Source organism: Engraulis encrasicolus, chromosome 22 (genome assembly GCF_034702125.1).
Source record: "Engraulis encrasicolus isolate BLACKSEA-1 chromosome 22, IST_EnEncr_1.0, whole genome shotgun sequence".
In the NCBI taxonomy this organism is placed as follows: Eukaryota; Metazoa; Chordata; class Actinopteri; order Clupeiformes; family Engraulidae; genus Engraulis; species Engraulis encrasicolus.
This window is the reverse complement of record NC_085878.1, coordinates 10,058,240-10,080,198: the sequence shown is the minus strand read 5'-3', so window position 1 is coordinate 10,080,198 and position 21,959 is coordinate 10,058,240. Positions and strand designations below refer to the sequence as shown.

Here is a 21,959-nt window from a genome sequence, read left to right as displayed (position 1 = left end):
GTTCCTCCAACAGATCCCACCTCGACCCAACAGCAGCAGCAGCAGCAGCAGGAGAAGAAGTCAGCTAGGGGAGCTCAGTGCTAAGCACAGGGACGGCCCGTGCCAGCGACCTGTCAGTGAAGTATGCATACGCCGCCTGCCTGCTTGCTGGCCTGTTTTTTTTCTTACACACGGCGTTCATTCGTTCGCTCGTTCGCTCACTCGCGAGCTCGGTCATTCGTTCGTTCCCTACCTGCAATGCAGTCGTATGTCTTCCTGAATGGGAGCAGCTGTCATTGCTAAGCAGCAGCAGGCCTGCTCCGGGCCGGGGCTGTCCTGTCCTAGCTAACACTACAGCAGGTATACAACAGCTGTTTCACCCCCTGACCTCGCAGCAAACACTCGCCCCAACAAAGACCACTCTGTGCTCTCCCCCTTCACCACCACCACCACCACCACCACGACAACCACCATGACATCCACCACACCATCTTTACCACCAGCTTTATCACCACCACCAGCACCGCCAGCACCGCACATCAGTTTCAGTACATCCAACTCCATGCGAGAGAAATCGCTGTCACGCCAACTGCCTCGCTCGCTCCGATCTTCAGGCCGCCACTACAACGTGCCAAAAATGTGGACATGCGTCATAATTGTAACATTCGGCAACATCTTATTTTAATACGCTCTATACAGTACGCGGCCAGAAAGCCTTTTTCAATTTCTTTGAAGCCATACTACTCCACCATGTGTTATGCTCCATATTCAGGCCCCGGCCCCCTTTTCCCATCTCTCCATTAGAGAAACATGTAAGCGCTGTATCTAAATCTGTCAGCAAGGCCCAACTCCCCCCACCCCACCGGCCATCTCCCCATCCCCCACCCTCCACTCAGCCTATTATTTAAAACTAATACAGTTAAACTAAAATACCATCGCGGCATGATTTAGAGTGCCACCTTTTTGAATTGTGAAGTGTTGTACATTATCATGACAGCAAATTTGTTTGTTTCTCTTAACCCCCCACCCCCGCAGTATTTACGACTTACAGGAGGTCCCTAGGTGCCTTTTCCTCAGAGTGCACTCATGTTTACAGCTAGGACGTCCCACCCGCCTTTTTACATAAATATATTTTGCTGGGCCAATGGGGAGCCCGCTAACAAAGTGACTGCATTCAGGAGGTACGGTAGTAGCGGCATAATCCCCCCTTTCACACACACAGACACACACACACACACACACACACACACACACACACACACACACACACACACACACACACACACACACACACACACACACACACACACACACATTCAGGCCTGCACACACACAAGCACATACACACACACACCAGCACATACACACACAGACAGACACACACACACACACACACACACACACACACAACACACACCCCGACCTCAGATAGGCGGCAGTTCTTTTTGCGCTTCTCCATGCCTCCCTCCAATTTCATGTTAAATTCATGCATCTGGAGCAGTGCTCTAGCCAACACCCTACAGTGTAGCGTGTCCAATATGTCTGTCTTACTGTGCGATCCCCCCCCAAAAAAACACATAATTTAATTGTGAGTGTGTGTCTGTGAAGTGTGTGTGCTCATATGCATGTGTATTGGTGCGTGTGTGTTTGTGTGTGTGCGTGTGTGTGTGTGTGTGTGTGTGTGTGTGTGTGTGTGTGTGTGTGTGTGTGTGTGTGTGTGTGTGTGTGTGTGTGTGTGCGTGTGCGTGTGTACGTGCTGGTGTGTGTGAGTGTGCGTGTGTGTGTATTGCTGCGTGTGCAAGTGTCAGTGTGTGTGTAACAGGGAGATTATCTAGTAAGAGTGGGATGAGGTGTTCCCTCGAAATCAAAAAACACTATAATACCCGCCTCTCATCCCTCATCTCCCTCATCTCTCATCCCCTTTTCTTTGAGTTTCCAAAACCCTTAGACAAACAGAGGTCAGTAAAGAGCATGTCTCCATTTGTCTTTCTGTGCAAGCTGGGGGATCCCCCAAAGCAAACACACTGTCTGTTTAATTCAAATCATTATCAAAGACTAATAAGATCAAGTGGGTCTCTGTAATGAATATATTACAGATGCAGACACACGCAGACACACACGCGCACCAGCTCACACGCACACAAACACACACGCAGGCACGCATGCACACATGTGCGCGCCTGCACACACACACACACACACACACACACACACACACACACACACACACACACACACACACACACACACACACACACACACGCACACACACACACACACACACACACACACACACACACACACACACACACACACACACACTAGAAAGGAAGTGAAGGCAAGCAGGCAGGGAGAAAAAAAGGGAATGGCTGATTTCTCTGTGGATTGGCCGTCCATGCTAATACGGGGACCAGATGCTGAGTCCTGTAATATTCTGGCCCTCTGCTGTCCAGGTTGACACCACAGTCCTGACCTTACACGCCTCAACTTGTGTCGATTTTACGCCGAGCGTGTTCTTGCAGGCAGTTCAGCTCAGCTCGGCTCAATCCAGCTCAGCCCCCATCTCCTCCTGCCACACATCTCCTTTCTCGCCTTCCCTCCTACCCTACCCTTGCGCCCTATCTTCTTCCTTTAATGGCTTAATTCCACAGAACCAAGCTAAAGCATCAACCTCCACACTGCTACACATACAAATATCAATACTAGAGTCTGATGGAACAGCCCCTGAACGTCTCTAACCACTCTGTCAAGTGCACCAGGCACCACCAACCGAACACTCACACCAACCATTAAAGAAAACGGATTTAGAAAAACACTGAAATCTAAGATGTATTCAGCCCTTTTTTTCCTCTCTACTTACCAGTGATAATTCATCAGACTCCATTGGAAATGTATTGAGTTCGTGAAAAATGTATGAATTACTAATTAATGAGCCATTCTGAGTAGATTTACATATTCATAAAGGTGTGGGTGAGTAATTGACATATGCATGAGAGAGCTGAGTGATGGCTTTGAGATAATAACACATGCCTACATAAGGAAACCTTTATTTTACTAAATTCTTCACAAAAAAAAGGGCGCCGAGGCAGTCGGGATGCTTTTAAATATGCATTACGTATTCATTCTTCCCAAAAGAAATGCAGTCAAATGCTTTGAGAGATAAATACGCGGAGGGGATGCAATGATGTGAAACAGTATGTAAAATTACATTTTGTGAAATATTGTCCCGTGTGGATTTTTCAAAAGTTCATTTAGCAAACCAATGTGCCCAACAACCGTGCTTTAGAAATTTTTAACATGTGGGTGAGTTTTGTGCCGGAAAAGGGGAGAAAAAAAACATTTCCCTCAATAACAAATGAACTGAGCACAACTAAACAGATACACCAAATAAAAGCAAGCAAATACACACACTATCACCAGGAACCATGCAGAAACTACAGTCACACTCATAGTGAGACAGACTAACTGAGGAAGACAGACTAAATTCAAAAAGCCTCAATTTCTAATATAACTGCAGTTTTCATATAGTGTAAGGTAACAATATTAGCCTCTCACACACACAAGCACACACACACACACACACACACACACACACACACACACACACACACACACACACACACACACACACACACACACACACACACACACACACACACACACACACACACACACACACACACATAAATTTAGCATCTCTATAACATCGCAGTAACAATAAAAAGTTCATTTCCAGTTTTTACTCTCCAACCAAGCCTTTACTTCCCCTTTAAAATGTGGGGGCCAGTTCCAAAAGTGCCTGTTTACTGTGGTGGTTTTCCTGATAGCTGCTGAAAGAATCTGATTAATAGCGTCCCACTGAGGTATGAGGTCAGCTTTTTGGACGGCGGCGAGCGATGGGGGCAGGTCCAAGAAGGGGGTTTGGCCCTCGCCAGGGTGTGTGTCACTCCGAAAACGTCTTTCCATTGTTAACGGCCGCCTCATAAAAGCCCCTGTGAAGACTGACCCAAATATGGTGCATTAGAAGAGCACAAACAACATTCAGATGGTTCCTAGGCTTTCCTTACAGCTATGTACTGGCGAATGACAAGTTCAACAAAAACATGTTGAGTTTTTCACCCGCTCCCATTGTGTTCCCACATTAACTCCAAGCTGGGCCCTTTGAGCCTGTCCAGAGCTATGTCTGGACTCCTCTGTCTGGGGATGGCTCTGTCAGCAGGCTTGGCCTCGTCCACACACCACCACACAGGCTCCTTCGCCCCTTTTTACTCTCAGCTTCTACCCCTTTCTCCCTCCTCCTCCTCCTCCTCCTCCTCCTCTTCCTCCTTCCCTCCTCTATGGGTTCTTGGCGTCCAGACACAATACGCTGAACGATTGATGGGGCGAGGGGAAAGTTAAACAATTAAAGATGGCCTTGTGAGCCAACTGGTTTGTGCTTTCTGCGCCGCACTGAGCCAGGGGCCTTTGTGTTCGGAGGCCATTGTTTTGATAGAAAATGAAAGATCTCATTTCCAAAGCACGAGGACTCTGAACTCTCAGTCTGCGAAACAGTCCTTTACCAAGGTCCCCAGGATAAAAGAGAAAGGGCTGGCGCACAAAAGGGATCGCAACAAACCAAAAGAGATAAAGGTTTTCTTACATTTCAAATGGTTTCAGAGAGAAAATGAAAAAGAAAAACCTAATAGCGGACCATGTTCAATGTATCTTCAATACACATTTCAGCCTTTAAGCAACAGAAGCCTGAAACCCCAAATTGAAATTTTCCTAAATATCAAAGGACCGTATTGATCTGCCACCGCTTGGCACTGTACTGTAGATGTGGTGCGTGGAGGCAGAGCTGAACAGACGACGGCGGGGAGCTCACTGCACTGTACCGTCTCGTGTAGCAGCCGCTGGCTTTAGGATGCCGAAGTTTTTTGGGTTTAACCTTGCAGGACTTTTGGAAGGCACCTCTGAGTCTTTCGGCGAGGAGTTTTGGCAGAGGAACAAGGAGCCTGGTGGGCCCGCGTATCTCGGGGAGCTGATACTCCTCACTAATCTATTTTAAACCATCTGTGAAATTAGCAAGATTCCTTAAGTCCTTCACCTCCAAGGATTAAATATTGCTCGAGGTCTGGACATCTTTGCTTATAGACACATCAAATAGCCCCCTTCCAGTCTGGCTAATTCAAAGCCAGAATAAAACACACATCTGCCGCACTGCCAGGTCATTAAATATATATATCTGATGTTTGATTAAAAACCCTGTCCTCTCAGGGCAGTTGTTCTACCAGGTTAAATGCAACATACAGTACAGGAACGTTATACACATTGTGAACTGTAAAATGCACAAAATGCTGATGGAGGCAAGTGGTATTCTTTGAGGTTTAATGTAACATACAGGATTCTCTAACATTATAGACATTGCAAACTGTAAAATGCACGAAATGCTGATGGAAGCAAGTGGTTTGAATAGACACAAGGTGTGTCGACACTAAAAAAAAAGCACAGGGAGACATTCAGCTGTACTGTAGGAAACTCACTTTTTTCCCTGTGTTCAGGAAACCTCCTGACTACTGGAAGCCATAACTAACATATATACATTTCACAAAGGAGAAAGAATAAAATGAAAATATGGGGCCAGATCAAACTGAAATCCCCACACAAAATGTGCAGACGTCGCTCAGCCAAACCCCGTACAATAAAGTCATGAGTTGCGTCTAATGAGAAAATCAGATAAAGAGTAGCTGCGCTGAGAGAGAGAGAGAGAGAGAGAGAGAGAGAGAGAGAGAGAGAGAGAGAGAGAGAGAGAGAGCGGGGCTGCAGCTGAGGCTGATTCACTGGACTCTGTGGCATACAGTAAGCCCTCCAGCTCTGGTGGAGAGACCTGCTGCTGCTGACAGCTTTGGCCGGGCCTGGGACAAAGTCATCTAAAAGCCCCTCTCCTCCAACACAATATTGTACATACATTGTAAAGAGGAGCCAGTTCTGGCCTCCCTCTCCCACTGGGCCCGGGACAACTGACCCCTTTGTCCAGCCCTGGTTGGCTTCCCTGGCTGCAGAAGCCACAGCCAGCCACTCCAAACCCGTAAAATACTCTTTCAGACGTGGTGGAGTGAGCAGAGAGATGGTCTATCCCCCCTCCAATGTTTAGTCATCTGTGCCGTGCAGTAACCGACCGACCTGCCTGGTCTGCAAAGGCGGCGGGAAATTAATTACTGTTTGCAGCCCAAACACCTACGTCTTTGAACTAACACTGTGACAGTTCATCCAAACAAGGCACTTAGGGGCCTGCAACATCACTCTTCATACTTCACCAGACCCCTAGTTTGTATCTCGTATCCCACATGGTCTTGTGACTGCACCGTACAGGCATTGCCAGCCAGGGCATATCGAGCAGGAGATTGCTGGAGAGATGAGGGAGGGAAGCAGGGACTCAAAGGGTTAAATGCTCTAATTAATTATGGCATTAAAGAATTATTGTGTCTTACAGCGAAATGAAAATGTCAGTAGTTCGGTCATGTCTATTTACACAGGCGTACACACACACACGCACACACACACGCACACACACACAGCAGAAGCACAGGCAGGAGAACACACAAAAGCCAGGGCTCCTCTACCCTGAGCCAATGATTTGTAATGCAAGCTTTGTGAATTACAATAAGATTTACTGTGCAGCACTATATGCCTAATTTTCCATCTATGGCAGCGTGCTTCAGCCTGAGAGAGCTGACACAGGCACACACACACACACACACTCAGGAACACATCCATACGAGGACACACACAAGCAACACACAGTGTGAACACAAGTACAAGCACACATACACACACACGCATACACACACACACACACAGACACGCACGCACGCACACACGGACTCACACACGCGCACTCATGCACCCATATGCACACACACACAGAGTTAAAATGTGGTTTTTACGCATGCTGGGGGAGAGGGGCTTACAGCAGGAGACATAATATGATTGATGAAGAGAACAAAAGGCACACAGAAATGGTTTTCCAAAATGTTTTCTAATGACTTCTGTTCCAAAATGTTCTTTCTTTTTTTCCATCCTCAACAGAAGCCAGTGCTATATGAGGAGTTGCAATAAGGCAGAACGTGTGTGTGTGTTAGTCTGGCCCTTCTTGGAGGACTGCTCTGAAGACTAGCAGGCGTTCAGAGTAGATGTCAAACACGTACGAGAGCTACGCGAGGATGAGCAACTTGACAGGTAAGCTACTGTTGTTGACACCCCTCAGCGAGTGTCAAAAGCACCTTTCACTTTCTCTCTCTCTCTCTCCTCCTTAATTTCTACAACCTCTCAGAGGCATTAAAATCCACACGGATCTACAACTACCACACACGGATCTGAGCGGGTGAAAGGTAGTGATAGCAATGATGCAAAAGACAACCGAAAACTTGTGATCTGAAGGGCTTGAATTCCATCTGATCTGATCTCTCACACACTGCCTCTGACATTCTCAGACTTCCAGTCGACCTGTCAAAAAATGGGGGGGAAGGCTAAGCCTGCCATGCATCGCTGCCATGCTGATGATGGGCGGGATTGGTTCTCCTACCAGACTGCACAATGTTGTCTTAAAAACAGTATGGCCCAAATTAAGCAGAGCTGAAGATTGTGTATTTTTTTTTGTAAAATTTAACAATAAAATGACAAAGGAAAGACGGTCATAAAATAGCAGGCTATTGTCTCTATGTTACTAACAATTGGTGACATGGTTGGGGTATGGTCAGTTTGAAAGAACAGATAATAGTTCTGGAGACACTTTGGTGGCAAGATGTTTTCATTCTTATCCCAATCAATAAGACCTCCTGAAATATACCATGTCATATGTGTGTGTGGAACTACCACATTCATCTGGCAAAAGTTTATCAGGCTGCACGAGTGTCAAGCTTACTTTAAATAGCTCACATCCACAACAACAAAACTAACATGTCCTTCAACATGAAAAAAATCCCCGGGAAAAGCCAAACTCTTCTGCGATTATCTATTCTCTGAACAATAACCATAACATTCCATCCTATGCCTAACATCCACCTGTTATGTACGTCACCAAGATCTGTCTGCATTTTTTGTATTATTTAAATGTTTTGTATGTACTTTGAGCTACAGACTGTAACCCCATGTTTTTTCAGTGGGCGAGGCCTTACAATGTTTTACTCAGAGAGAGCTACAGTATAGGCAAACTTCTGTTTTGTTTGGAGAAAAACAGGAAGACACTCCAGCGTGTTGTGAACACAGCGAAGAAGATCATTGGAGTACCACTCCCCTCCCTGCAGGACATTTACACCACACGCCTCACCCGGAAAGCACTGATGATCATCAAAGACACAAGCCACCCTGCACACAAACTGTTCAGCCTCCTGCCCTCTGGAAAGAGGTACAGGCGCCTCCGTTCCCGTACCACCCGGCTGGCGAGCAGCACAATGCACCAAGCGATCAAGATGCTGAACACTCAACCCACTCTCCCTCCACTGTCAGCCTCTAGCCAGCAAGGCCACTGACAACCCCCCCCCCCCCCCCACTGTCAGCCTCTAGCCAGCAAGGCCACTGACAACCCCCCCTCCCCATCCCCCACCACCATATCTGCGACTGAACATTCCACCTGCACTACTATACTTGTGACTGAACTTTCAACCTGCACTAACTCAAAACATGCACACACACACACACACACACACACACACACACAAGCACACTGCACTTTCTGCACTAAACCCAACATACACACACTGACACACACACACACACACACACACACACACACACACACACACACACACACACAGACACACGAACACACACACAAGACGCACACCGCACCTTCTACCTGCACTAAACACATACACACACACACACACACACACACACACACACACACACACACACACACACACACACACACACACACACACACACACACACACACACACACACACACACACACACACTGCTGCTGGTGTACTTGACAGACCTTTTTATATTTATTTTCTTCAAAATGCTACTATTACCATGTCAGAACGCTATAAAGGACTTTTTTTTAGGAAAAGCACAAAAACACAACAAATACCTCTTAATGTATGTCCTCTACAAGTCTTCTGTTGTCCAGTCTTGCACTTTAAATGTCTGTATGAGCATTGTCTATGTCCATACTGTCTTAAGTCCATGTATAAGTACTGTCTATGTCTATACTGTCTATGTCCTTACCTTAATTAGTCTATGTCTGTATGGGAAAGCAAGAAATGTAATTTCAAATTCTTTGTATGACCAGTGCATGTAAAGAAATTGACAATAAAACCTACTTGACTTGACTTGACTTGACTTGACAAATAAGGGTGGCATCAACCAAATTCCTGGAAGCACCTAAATACAGTAAAAGGTCTTGCATACCATTTTCATTCTCTTGCGTAGTTAACAGCAATTGGAGTCAGTTGTGTGGGCAGACAGTAGGCCTATGCACAGAAATTTTTGTCAGTTCCATAAACTAATAAAAAAACACTACAGTTCACTCATGGGATGTTTTAAGACTACTGTTTGTTTTCCAAGAGAGTATATGATGAGTGGATATATCTATTTGAATGATTTTTAAAATGATCCTTGGAAGACAGTAGCTAGCTCAAAGCTTTTAACAATGCAGTTCCGTCACCCATTGCCCCAAGGTCAAAGGCACTGTCCAATCATCATATTAAAAAAACAGCATAGAAAATGTGGGATAGGGACACTGTGTGAGATTTTTAGTTGTTTATTTCCAGAATTGCTGCAAAAATGACTTTGCTTGGACCATACTAGAAAATATTTGATTATTACTTAGTAAACTTTCATGTAAACATCAAATTTGGCAGTAGGCAGCCCAGTTTCAATGAGCACCATAGTTGCAGTACCTTTTTTGACCATTTCCTGGACAGTGTCCCTTTAAGTTACTGAAGTACAGTCTACCCACACTACCCACCCATACCCTACAAGGGTGCAGTGTTGTAATAGGCTATGCCTCAAATGTTGTCATACTACTCACTCAAACATGTTGCCAGTCGGTCAATCTCCAGTCTAACCTCAATTTAACAAAACACAACAGTAGTCCCTGCTGTTCTGTTTTTGGCAGCATATTTCACCAACAATATTTATTGATAATAATGGGTTTTTGATCCATCACAGTGGACAATTAACTAACCATTTTTTAAATCAGCTATGACTCTCAAGGTAACCAAATTAATTTACAGTAAAGAAATGCTGCAACATGATCTCATAGAATTCCGTGAACATGGGATCACAGAAGTGCTTTCCATGATGGACCCAGGGAAGAACTTCCTCTATCTTCCCAGCTTTACAACAGTCTTATGTTCCAATTTATAGTCTCTCAGGATTTTTTCTAATTTCAAAGATTTTGTTCTCGAAAAACATTAGGGTGAGAAATTTTGTCGGTCTGGGCACCGCTTAGCTTGCACTCTTTGGTTCAATACAAGAATTTGGTAGCCTATCAACCAAGTGGAGAATGTAACATATTTCTCACAATCATTTCTTCACTGACAGGTAAGGGTTAGGGATTGTTTTTCATCTGGGCACACTTAAATTGCTATAGTATTCTTTAGTTTAGTAATAGGATTTGGTATCGACTGACTGGAAAAGTAAGGCTACTCCACCACCGGTTAGTCAGTTTTCTTTACATAGACCCAGCATAGGCAAGGCAAGGCAAGGCAAGGCAAGTTTATTTATATAGCACATTTCATACACAGGTGCAACTCAATGTGCTTCACAAAGTTAACAGCATAGTGGTGTGGGTACATATAGAGAGCACTTCTGTGAGTCCATCGTGGAAAATGCATCCATGACCATAACAGAATTTTTTGGCAAAATCTGTGAAACCGGCACATAATTTTGTGCCCCAAGGTTCAGTGTCCGTTTCACAGAATTCTGTGAGATCAGTCTGAATATAAACAATAACACCTCATTAAAACTCCTGTATGAGAACACAGTTTGAGACAAAGCCACTCACACAAGTCTGCTGAATGTCTTCTCACATTTTAGCCCTCCTATTTCTGTTCTTGATTATAATGCTATAAAAAAATCTGATTCACACATGAGTTGCTAGCCATCAATGTTAATGTGTAAGTGCTTGGTTATGTTTTGATCAATGATATACTGAGAAGTTACCTGCTGTCACCAGATACATGGGAGAATGCGAGAGCCAGGTGAAATGCAAAGTGTTTCACAACTCAATCAGGGCAACCAAATCTAATTTAAGACCAAAGTTGACTATATAATAGCTGGGAAACAATGTAGAATAATTGACATGCTTTAAAGGTGCACTGTGTAAGATTGTGGCCAGAGTAGGTATTGCAACTATGCTGCTCATTGCAACTGTGCTGCCTATTACCTAAGTTGATCTTTTTATGAATACTTACTAGGTAATTAACTAATATTTACTAGTATGACCAAAGTATAGTAAGTTCTAGAAATTCAAAATGGCGGACCAGATAGCCCTTTTCATGTGCAGTATGAAAAATGCAGTTTTCCCAGTCATAATACATACTTAGAATTTGATGGATGGTAAGTAATCATGAAAAAGATACCATTAATTAATGGGCAGCATGAATTCTGGAAAGAAACAGCAAAAAATATTACACAGTGCACCTTTAAAGAATTAGGGAGAAATATCTTGAAATAGACTGATACATACATTTATGTTTGCTGCCTTTTTGCTGTTTGTTCATTAAAATGGGTAGCTCACAAACTTCATGTTTTAGCAGCACTGAACAAAATAATAGGCCTATATCATTGTGTTATGATCCCAGTGAGTTGGCAAAAAGGCATAGCAAGTGTAATTTTGAGAAAGAAATAGGAAGCCGATACAAATGTCATAAAACAAAATGTCTCTTTAATTTTTGTAAGTGTCAACAGCAGTACAAAAGATGGAGTGGTGGTGAGACGGATTTTTTTGTTTGTGTGATTTCATTTTTCTTTTTATGGAAAAAGGAGGAGGACACTCTTGAGGTAAAATGATAAACAGGTAGTAACACCCAACTCGGTCATGTTACACGGACTTGACTGCGAGTACACATAATTGTACTGTAGAAAGATGTTGTGAGTTACATTATGATATGCCAAAATGCATCCTGTAAGGGAAACAACCTAAATAATTGTACACACCACTAAGGTGCCTAAATACACCCAAATGTTGTCACTCATCTGGTATATTTATCTGATATATTAATACTACCAAAACAGAGAATACTGGTCTCCAAACATAGCACTGAATTATTTAACCTTTAGTTTACCTCACGTCAATACTGCACATGGAAACCAAGGACTTGCTGGTTTACATATCGAAGCCAAGCAAAAAATATTTTAGTACCATTTTTTTCATTCTTTTTTTTTTTTAAACAATAATATCCTTAGCAAATAGCTGTCTTTTGTACTGTATAAAGAAGAATGTGAACACAAATGTGATGGCAACCGTTTTTTTTTTAAGTTCAATTAAAAACTTTACACTGGACTGTACAAGATATTATGATAAACTATTTACATTTTTCAGACTTAAAACTTTTAAAAGCAGCAACAGACACTATTTCATCACCTCTAACACCCGATCGATACCTGCCAAAGGCCTAGGGTACCAGCCGAGTAACCGGTCTCTATGCAAAAGAACAAACAAACAAACAGACAAACAAAAACATGTATTAGGCTGCCAGAGGGAATCAAAAGAACTGCGGCTGAAGCAACAGAAGAACATCACGCACAGTGTTGCTGAGGAGACGATTCAGAGAACAAAATACAATAACAAAAAAAACCTACGAAGCAGAGTACCATGGACAACAGCATATGATGTTGACCCGAAACAGCAAAAAAAAAAAAAACATTTTCTTTTCTCAACAGCAGCTAGCATGTCAGTCCAGCATGTCAGTGAATTGTGCTGATTAAATTAACAAAGAACAATTCCACAATATACATCACAAAAGTTCAATGACAGAAAAAAAGAATTACAGTAAGATAAGTTAAGTAAAAACAGCATTTGAGCTCTGTCTTCAGTTGTATCTACATTGTGTTAATATGGCAGTGACAATGATGAAGGAACAAAAATGTATCTTGGGCTAGATTGCTGCTGTCTGAACATTTATGAGGAAACAAAAATTGCATCAATTTTTAAGACTACTATTAGACATGAAGGACTGAAGGAGGACACAGAATACACTGAAATGTCTGTGTAGAGTCTAATAGATATTTGCACGTCCCCTATGAACTACGCTCTTCAAGAACCTTACTTGTGATTTCAACAGATTTTAAATTATTCTTTTACTAATTTTAATCTATATCAAAATCGTTCAGGAAAATCTGATGCATGCAATTGTTTTTCTGGGTTCTACATTTTGCATTTGCATTATCCAACAAATCATTGTGAAAACTCCAAATTATAAAAATATCAATGAAAAATAAAACTTCAATATTAATGTATTTGAGACCTGGCCATTCATGTCAATCAATTTCTTGTTGTGTTTGAAACATTGCTTTTCTGTATGAGTCTAATAGTCAACTGTTGGTAAAAAAGCACAGTTATGGTTGACAGAACAAGTCAAATGATTATCACTGAAAGACAAGCAAGAAGTGCCTGGCCTTTTCAGCTACAGGTCAAATACTGCTTGTTCTTAGAATGATGTCAATGCCAGCATCTACATGAGGTACAGTGACTTGTCTGTGTTTTTTCAGAACAAGGACCAACATACAAAATGTGAAAACAAAAAAAGGTCAAATACATAACTTATACTTCACTACGTATCAATGAACAAAAATAGATTTCTATTTTCCTATGTTATATGTACAATAAAACATCTGTGATGAGATGGTGAATTAATTCAAACAAAAAGCATGAAAGAAAGAAAAGAAACTTTGTTTTGAGCTCCAATTCTGGTTCAAATCTCAACTGTTTATTTTTTTTTCTCTGATTGTCCGTTTATTCTGTTCTACTGACACTTTTAGAGCCAACAGTGGCTAATAAATACAATAAAATGTCTATATGCACTATATAGCTTCAAATACAATATACAACACAAATATACGTGACTAAGAAAATGTTATACTGATGTCCGGTTGTGTCTCAGCTGACCAGTCTGTGATGCCTTCTGTCAACTCCTTCCCATCCCCTAGGCAGCCCTGGAGCTTCAAATGAAATGTTCATTCATCATGTGTCTTTGCATAAATAAACAAAAATAAGTAGAAAGAAACATGACTCAAATCTGGCAACTGTGAGACGAGCCCACATGAGTTCAAACAGGTGACTCTTGTTCATGTAGTTATTTTTTTTCCTCGCACAACAGCTTCACATTAGTCAGAATTGATAAAAAATACCATTTATATCCAGTGCTCGTAACACTTATGAAACATTGTCTCTGTGAGAATTGATTTCTTTTTGTCCTTTTTTTAAAAACGTTTTTTTTCATTTGTTTGTTACACTAGCGCAGTCAAGTTTCAAGTTCCAAGAGTCCAAAGACAGTCCTTTTTGTTGTCCACCAGCCTACAAAATTGTTTTGGCATGGTCACAAAAATATGTACAAATCATGTACAAATTAACCAATCAACCAGCACACAGAAGTGACAGCTTCAAACAAGACACACACGTTGGCCTAGAGAGAGAGAGAGAGAGAGAGAGAGAGAGAGAGAGAGAGAGAGAGAGAGAGAGAGAGAGAGAGAGAGAGAGAGAGAGAGAGCTTGGCTTTGCTCTGAAGGAGAATTGGGATCTTGTCAAGCACTGTACCTTTTAAAAAGATGAAAAAAAATACAAACATTCTAAAATACAAACACAAAAAATATTCTACAACAGAAGTGCTTAAAACTTCTAAGACTTTTTTTGTTAAATGCTTTCAAATGGGGGAGATTTTGTTTGAGGGGGATGAACAAAACCATCACAGTCGATGTGACAAGAGAGATAACAGGATCGTCGCATCCATCAGTACCGACAAAAGCTAATAATACAGTGATCAGCAGTACCAGGTGGAGAAGGAGGGAGAGAGAGCGAGAGCGAGGGGAGTTGGGATGGATATGGCGGGCAGTTTCCGGGCCCTTTACCTCTGCGTTGCGGCGGGGCGGATTAGGTGGACAGGTTCAAGGGCAGGGGGAAAATGGCAGGGCCTCATGCATTAATAATGCCGTATTTTGGGGATGCGAGTGACTCGTAAGTCATTTTAATAATCCCCCACAGCTTGATGTACTTGTTCCATCTGCTCGCCAGCGCCGCGCGCCTGAATGCGGCCGTGGCCTTTTCACCCGCACTTTGATGGAGGGGGCACAATGAAAACGATAAGGCCTTTTTTTTTCCCGCGCCCGCCATTGTTCTTGCTCAGGCTGGGCGGGTGGGCACGGCAGGGCCCGCGCCTGTGCCAGATGGTGCTCTCACGGGGGCAGGGGAAGGGGCAAGGGGCTGGTGGAGGAGGAGGGGGGGGGTTAGAGATGAAGGTGCAGAGGTGCACCGGGCCCCCCCTACTCCCCACAGGCGGCCCTCGGCAGGGCGCGAAGCAGCAACCAGTGGGCCTGACCGCTGCCCGTCTCTTGGCCGCCCTTACCTTCCGTAAGGAGCCATTCTAATGATTGAAGATCTCCTCTGCCTTGCCCTGCACAACAGCCCATCATACACCTCCACCACCACAGCGCAACACAGCACAAGATGAGCTGTTTGTGTTTTTTTTGCTTGTTTCTTTCCCCCCTCTTCAATATTCTCTTAAAAAAGAAATTGCCACTGATTACATCAGCCTTTTTCTTGTCCAGGATTCTATTGTGGGTTTTTTTTTGCCTCTAATGCTTGGCATCCTTGAATTGTCTGTAGCGAAACGTACCTGAAATCGCCTAGCATATTGGATCTGATATGTCGAGATACATTTAAAAATGCAGAGAATTGGATAAAAAAAGTGCATTGCTTCATATTCTGAATACTTGTGGACAGATTAAGTGCTCATACGTAATCATAGCTAGTATAAATTGGGAAGTATTTCTCTATACACTTCCCTCCTTGCGAATGGACCACTACATCCAGATACACTGGAGATTGTTTTTTTTTTTTTTAAATTAAGACCTTGCAACGGGGAGTACTTGGCATGAGCCCAAAGACCATGCTCTGCTCCTAAGACTTTCTTGTGTCAGTTAAGATTGACAATGCCCCAAATATTTCAATTCAGAAAAAAATAAGAAGACTTTAAGAACTTTAAATGTTTGTGCCCTCATGAAGGCTAAAGTGTTCAAGAGAATGTTCCACGCAAATTGGACAACAGCAATATTTTTTGTAAGATTGTGATGCCACAAAAGCTGCCATTGTTGCCTTTCCAAATTCATAGATTAGATGCCTTTGACTCTTTTGAGTCCTTGACTGATTACAATCACTCAAATTAAGAACTTGGTGTTGTAAGACTGAGCTGGAGAGCTAGGCGAGGGTGTAGGGGTGTAGGATGAAGGGGGGCTGGTGGTGGGGTGGTAAGGGTAAGAACTTGGCCTCTGTTGATCACTGTATTAAAACTTTCTAGAGAATAGTATGACTACTCCAACAAGGCCCAGGAAACATTAACAGGCCGCTTTCATCATCAAACCCGCAAACATCACAATGATTCCTGAGTGCTTTTTTCATGATAGAGAGCACAGATGCATCAAAAAAGATTGGGTGTATATGGAGGGGGGGTCGCATCGATCCGATATCAGAGATTGTCCAAAACATACTGTCTCCCTTAAGACTAAAAGAAATCATAATAAAAAGAGATTGATGAAAAGGAAGCTTATGAAATGTTTGGCACATTATAACTTATGTCTACAATAATAATAATAATAATAATAATAATAATTGGGAGGGTTTTTGCCTTCCCTCGGTTTTCAGATTTGAGACTGTTTTACTTTGCAATTCAATTTAAAATGGTTAGTTCGGTTGTCTTCCTCATTTCCAACTGATCTGATTTAAAACATTCACAAGCTGTAAGCTGGCACAGCATACCTGAGTGAGAATAGAAACCCCCATCATAAAACAGTAATGTAAGCCAACAAAAGCAATCAACATATACTTAAAAAAACCATACATGTATACTGATACGAACAATAAAGTAAGACTGTGAGAGCTATGGATGTTAATTTTTCAAGTCCTGTCATCCAAACGTTTTAGGCAATAACCCTATAACTGTTTAAATGTCCATCAAAAAATAAAAAACAAAACAAAAAACATAAAATAAACAATTAGCCAAAAATAATAAAAAGCCAAAAAAATCAACACAAATAAACGGCTTCACACTTAAAAAAAAACAAAAAAAACACTTAAGACCAATATGTGTTTGTTTGTCTTGCGGGAGCCACATATGCATGCAGGCTCCTAAAGATATATCGTCAGAAATACATTTTTCGAGTTTTGTCTTTTTTTTGTTCTGTAGTTAATTTTTTTGTCTCCTTTTCTTCCTTCGGGTCATCCTCGTTTCTCTCCAGTAGATGTACACTCTTGGTTGTGAGGGGTAAGATAGGTTGGATTGGGTTAGAGTTTTTTGTGTGGACCATGTGTGTGTTTGAGTCTGTGTGTGTGTGTGTGTACTCCATGTGTGTATGTATGCGTACGGTATGTGTGAGTGTTTGAGGGGTTAGTTTGGCCGTTTTAGTTGGCACTGACGGGCTCCTGCGTGTCGTTCTCGCTGCTGTAGTCCGTTTTGGGGTCGTCCTCAAAGTCCTCGTACATGTCTATCTCGTCGTCGCCGTTGAGGGTGTCGCTGCTGTTGACCAGGCCGCCCATGCCGTCGGCGTGCTCCATCTTCATGCCGTAGGTGCTCTGGATGACGGGGATGCTGGGCTCGGGGCTGGCCGAGTTGCTGGAGCAGTCCGAGGTCATGTGCGGCGAGGGCGTGGTGGCGCTGGCCATGCCTAGGGCTCCAGGGTAGACCACACCTGCACCGGCACTGAGGGGGAGCTGTGTCTGTGGCTGTTGCCTACACGTGTGGGAAGGAGAGACGAAGGAGGGAAGGAAGGAAGGAGTCAAATGAGAGAGAGAGAGAGAGAGAGAGAGAAAGAGAGAGAGAGAGAGAGAAAGAGAGAGAGAGAAAGAGAAAGAGAGAGAAAATGAGGGGAAAAATATATTGAGAGAAAGAGGAGAGAGAAAGAGGGTGAGAATTATGAAAGAGAAATAAAAGCGAATGAAAAAAGGAAGGGAAAAGAGAGAAAATGCAGGAAAAAAGAAGGACAAAAGGAAAGAGGCGTTAAGATTTTCCACCAGACTTTCTTGACAGTTTAACTGCAGTCCTTACTTTCCTCAAACTGAGTGCGGATTATACTTTTGATGCAAAGATGACACGTTTATCATGCATCAAGGAAAACAATTACAGTCTATGGGAATTAGCAAATGGAAAGAATGCGGAGAACAAACAAAGATTCTGTTGACGGACAAGGTTCTTCGGTTTAAGTACTTAAAATTTGAGAGCACAGGCTTTACTGTTCTCAGAAGAGGCATGTTCACAGCCAGAGCCTCTGCGAAAATGATTTGGGGGCAGTTATGACGGAACAATTTTTAGAATCGTTGAGAAACGATACCCCTGCTTTTTGGTGACAAAGCCAATTGGTGGTTGAGAGGCTGGCTCCCGATCTTTTGAGAGCATGATTGATACTCCAGCAATCGTATTTCTAACTGGCGAAGTGGGAACACCTGGAGCAGTCTTTGCCTGACTGACCACACGCAGTAAATTATAGTTACGGTCGAGACTTCTGCCCCGCGGCCCCCTTTACATTCGTACTTAGATTTAACGTCCCATAATAATACCCATGTTTTCTTTCTTTCTTTTTTGGCAAACTGCTATTGTCTTCAATTTCACAATTAAGTACTGTTCAAATTCGAAATGTCAAAATGAATAGGGAAAAAAGGCGTAGGCGTGGATTATAAAATACACGCCATAAAAAAAGGTTTGTTGAACAAAATCAAAGCCAATCAGAGTTTTTAAACAAAATTTGAACACCGTTTGGGTTGTGACTCACCAATCAAAACTAAAAGCAATGGTGAAATAATTGTGAAATGATTGGGCAGAATGGTTTCATATTAGGGGAGTCAAACACATTTGGATTAGAATGGGGAATTAATAGACTGTACCTAAATGCAGCCTTCTTAGGGTGCAATGTGCACTGGGCTGGCATTGTAGTACAGCAAGTTTAAGTAGGTGTGTGTTTGTGTGTTTATCATTTGCTATTTGATCTTATTTTAAGGCAATAGAGCAAGAATGAGAAAAACACAGACAAGTAGGTTTTACTATATGTGATATGTGTGTGGGAGGGGATATGAACAGGGTACAGAAACACAGAGGGGAAAATGTTTTTGAGTGTGTGAGTGTGTGTGTGTTTAAGGGGTTGTGTCAAGACTATGTGATGATGTCCTTAAAATGACGCGTGTGTGTGTGTGCATGCGTGTGTAAGTAGGAGCAAGGCAGTGAATGCTTGTGCATGTGTCTAAGGAGAGTGAAATGGAAATAAGTGTCTGTGTGAGTGTCTGAGCTCCTGTGTACGTACTGTATGCGCATATATGTACTATGTATATTTATGTGTTTCTGGATTGATGTATTTCTGTGTGCCTGTTCTATCTCCATGGCGTTCTTCACTGTGCACCTACCCCACAGTGAAGAACTGCCTCATCTCCTGCCTCCGCGACCGCATCATCTGCTTGTACTCGCCGATGCGCAGCTTCTTGCCGTCGATGATGCAGGTGCGCTTGGGCCGCGGCTTGTACTTGTAGTTGGGGTACTTCTCCAGGTGCAGCTTGCTCAGGCGCGCCTGCTCCTCGTAATACGGCTGCTTCTCCTGGTTGGACATCGACTTCCAGCGAGAGCCTGATAGGGGGAGGGAAAAAAACAGACAGAGATTAGATCTTTATGGTGTCCATGTATTAAATAAAGGACTTTTAATATTGACTTCAGAGTGCCTCGGACCCTCTCTCTCTACAAGTTTGCAACTTTGGAAACCGATGAGCACCTGAATATTTTCACACTACCCCACAGATGCACTCATCCATTCTCTTCTCTTAGACAGAGATTAGAGTTTTTATTTTTAAGAATCTTACAAATAGTAATTGACGTTGTCCTAGTTGATTTGCGGTGACACCCTGATAGGAGAGGGGAGGAGAAGTCAATACAGGTCAACTTAGTCTCTACAGCACATTTAACAAAAGAAAAGTAGTGGACCCAAAGTGTTTTACGGATAATAGAAAAGGGAGAAGGAAAAGAGTCCAGTGAGAAGGGATAACCTTTTTACAAATAGCATTTATTCATCCATATGAATTACAAAATATGGGGCTATAGATAAATATGTGCTAAATCTGCTCTAGGAATATATTTTCATTTATTTATCTTTTCGTAATCATTTAGCATTATCTATTGTGATATCATCTACAATATGATTACTACTGTATATTGTACTACTATATATTGATTAATATAGAATTTTAATTCAGCTTTATTCTATGCAGGACACAAGTGTATTTAAAGGGGTATGCCACTATTTTGGGGCTTAATACAGTTAAAATCGTTGGCTGGGGTTTATAAAGGTGGTAAAGTGTCTTACTTTTCATGTTAAGCGTTGTCTTGCTGTAAGACAAGTTAAAAGAGGGAATATGTCGCTAAGCTAGTGAAAGTCAATGTATCCGTGTAGCATGCTACAATGCTACACGGATACATTGACCTTCACTAGCTTAGCGACATATTCCCTCTTTTAACTTGTCTTAAAGCAAGACAACGGCTTACATGAAAAGTAAGACACTTTACCACCTTTATAAACCCCAGCCAACGATTTTAACTGTATTAAGCCCCAAAATAGTGGCATACCCCTTTAATAGTAATATTCCTATGAGAGGCAAGGCTCCTGTGGAAAGGAGGCCGGCAGAGGTAGGCAGGCAAGGAGGCAGGCGAGCAGGCTGGGAGGCAGGCTAGCAGGCGGGCTATGCTGGAGGGCCACTGCATTAGAGGGAAAAACAACGGGCCAGTAAATATCTGCAGCCTTCACTGTGTCCCGGCTGACGGGACTTTTAGTAGCCGTGATCTATTGACTCTGAGCACTGTGGGACGAGACCCATTTAGCCCCGTCATTTTTCATGACAAGCGCAGCCTCCTGACGGCCACTAAATCCATCTGATTGAACTGCTGGAACAGCACAAGCACTCTCCACCAGCACCAGCACCAGCACCAGCAGCCTCTCCTCTCCTCTCCTCTCCTCTTACGGCCTGCCTGCCTCCTCTCCTCTCCTCTCCTCTCCTCTCCTCTCCTCTCCTCTCCTCTCCTCTTACGGCCTGCCTCCTCTCCTCTCCTCTCCTCTCCTCTTACGGCCTGCCTGCCTCCTCTCCTCTCCTCTCCTCTCCTCTCCTCTCCTCTCCTCTCCTCTCCTCTCCTCTCCTCTCCTCTCCTCTCCTCTCCTCTCACGGCCTGCCTGCCTCCTCTCCTCTCCTCTCCTCTCCTCTCCTCTCCTCTCCTCTCCTCTCTCCTCTCCTCTTACGGCCTGCCTGCCTCCTCTCCTCTCCTCTCCTCTCCTCTCCTCTCCTCTCCTCTCCTCTTACGGCCTGCCTCCTCTCCTCTCCTCTCCTCTCCTCTCCTCCTCTCTCCTGCCTCCTCTCCTCTCCTCTCCTCTCCTCCTCTCTCCTGCCTCCTCTCCTCTCCTCTCCTCTCCTCTCCTCTCCTCTCCTCTCCTCTCCTCTCCTCTCCTCTCCTCTCACGGCCTGCCTGCCTCCTCTCCTCTCCTCTCCTCTCCTCTCCTCCTACGGCCTGCCTGCCTCCTCTCCTCTCCTCTCCTCTCCTCTCCTCTCCTCTCCTCCTCTCCTCTCCTCTCCTCTCCTCCTACTCCTCCTCCTCCTCTCCTCCTCTCCTCCTCTCCTCTCCTCTCCTCTCCTCTCCTCCTACGGCCTGCCTGCCTCCTCTCCTCTCCTCTCCTCTTCAGCCTGCCTCCTCCACCATCCCCTGACGACGACAGCCCACTGTGTGTTTAAGGTACATGCATACAAAATTACAACAAGT

At 43.5% G+C, this 21,959-nt stretch overlaps 1 protein-coding gene and 1 long non-coding RNA gene across 8 annotated transcripts in view; one reads left to right on the top strand and one right to left on the bottom strand.

The window, feature by feature from the left end:
• LOC134439086 (uncharacterized) overlaps positions 1-21,959 on the top strand; it is a 23,813-nt gene continuing 1,854 nt past the window's right edge. Inside the window, exons 1-3 of one of the 2 annotated variants that reach the window (XR_010032705.1) lie at positions 1-121; positions 7,048-7,197; positions 7,452-7,737. This is a non-coding gene — a long non-coding RNA (uncharacterized LOC134439086). Of the gene's footprint in view, positions 122-7,047; positions 7,198-7,451; positions 7,738-21,959 lie in introns of those variants that run through there. The other variant, XR_010032706.1, reaches the window with a different exon arrangement.
• sox6 (SRY-box transcription factor 6) overlaps positions 11,838-21,959 on the bottom strand; it is a 241,712-nt gene continuing 231,590 nt past the window's right edge. For 5 of the 6 annotated variants that reach the window (XM_063188925.1, XM_063188926.1, XM_063188923.1 and 2 more), the window contains 2 exons: positions 19,574-19,790; positions 11,838-17,912 (listed from right to left, as the gene is read on the bottom strand). In XM_063188925.1, coding sequence (XP_063044995.1) covers positions 17,585-17,912; positions 19,574-19,790 — 545 coding nt within the window. In that variant the 3' untranslated portion in view covers positions 11,838-17,584. The remainder of the gene's footprint in view (positions 17,913-19,573; positions 19,791-21,959) is intronic. The other variant, XM_063188929.1, reaches the window with a different exon arrangement.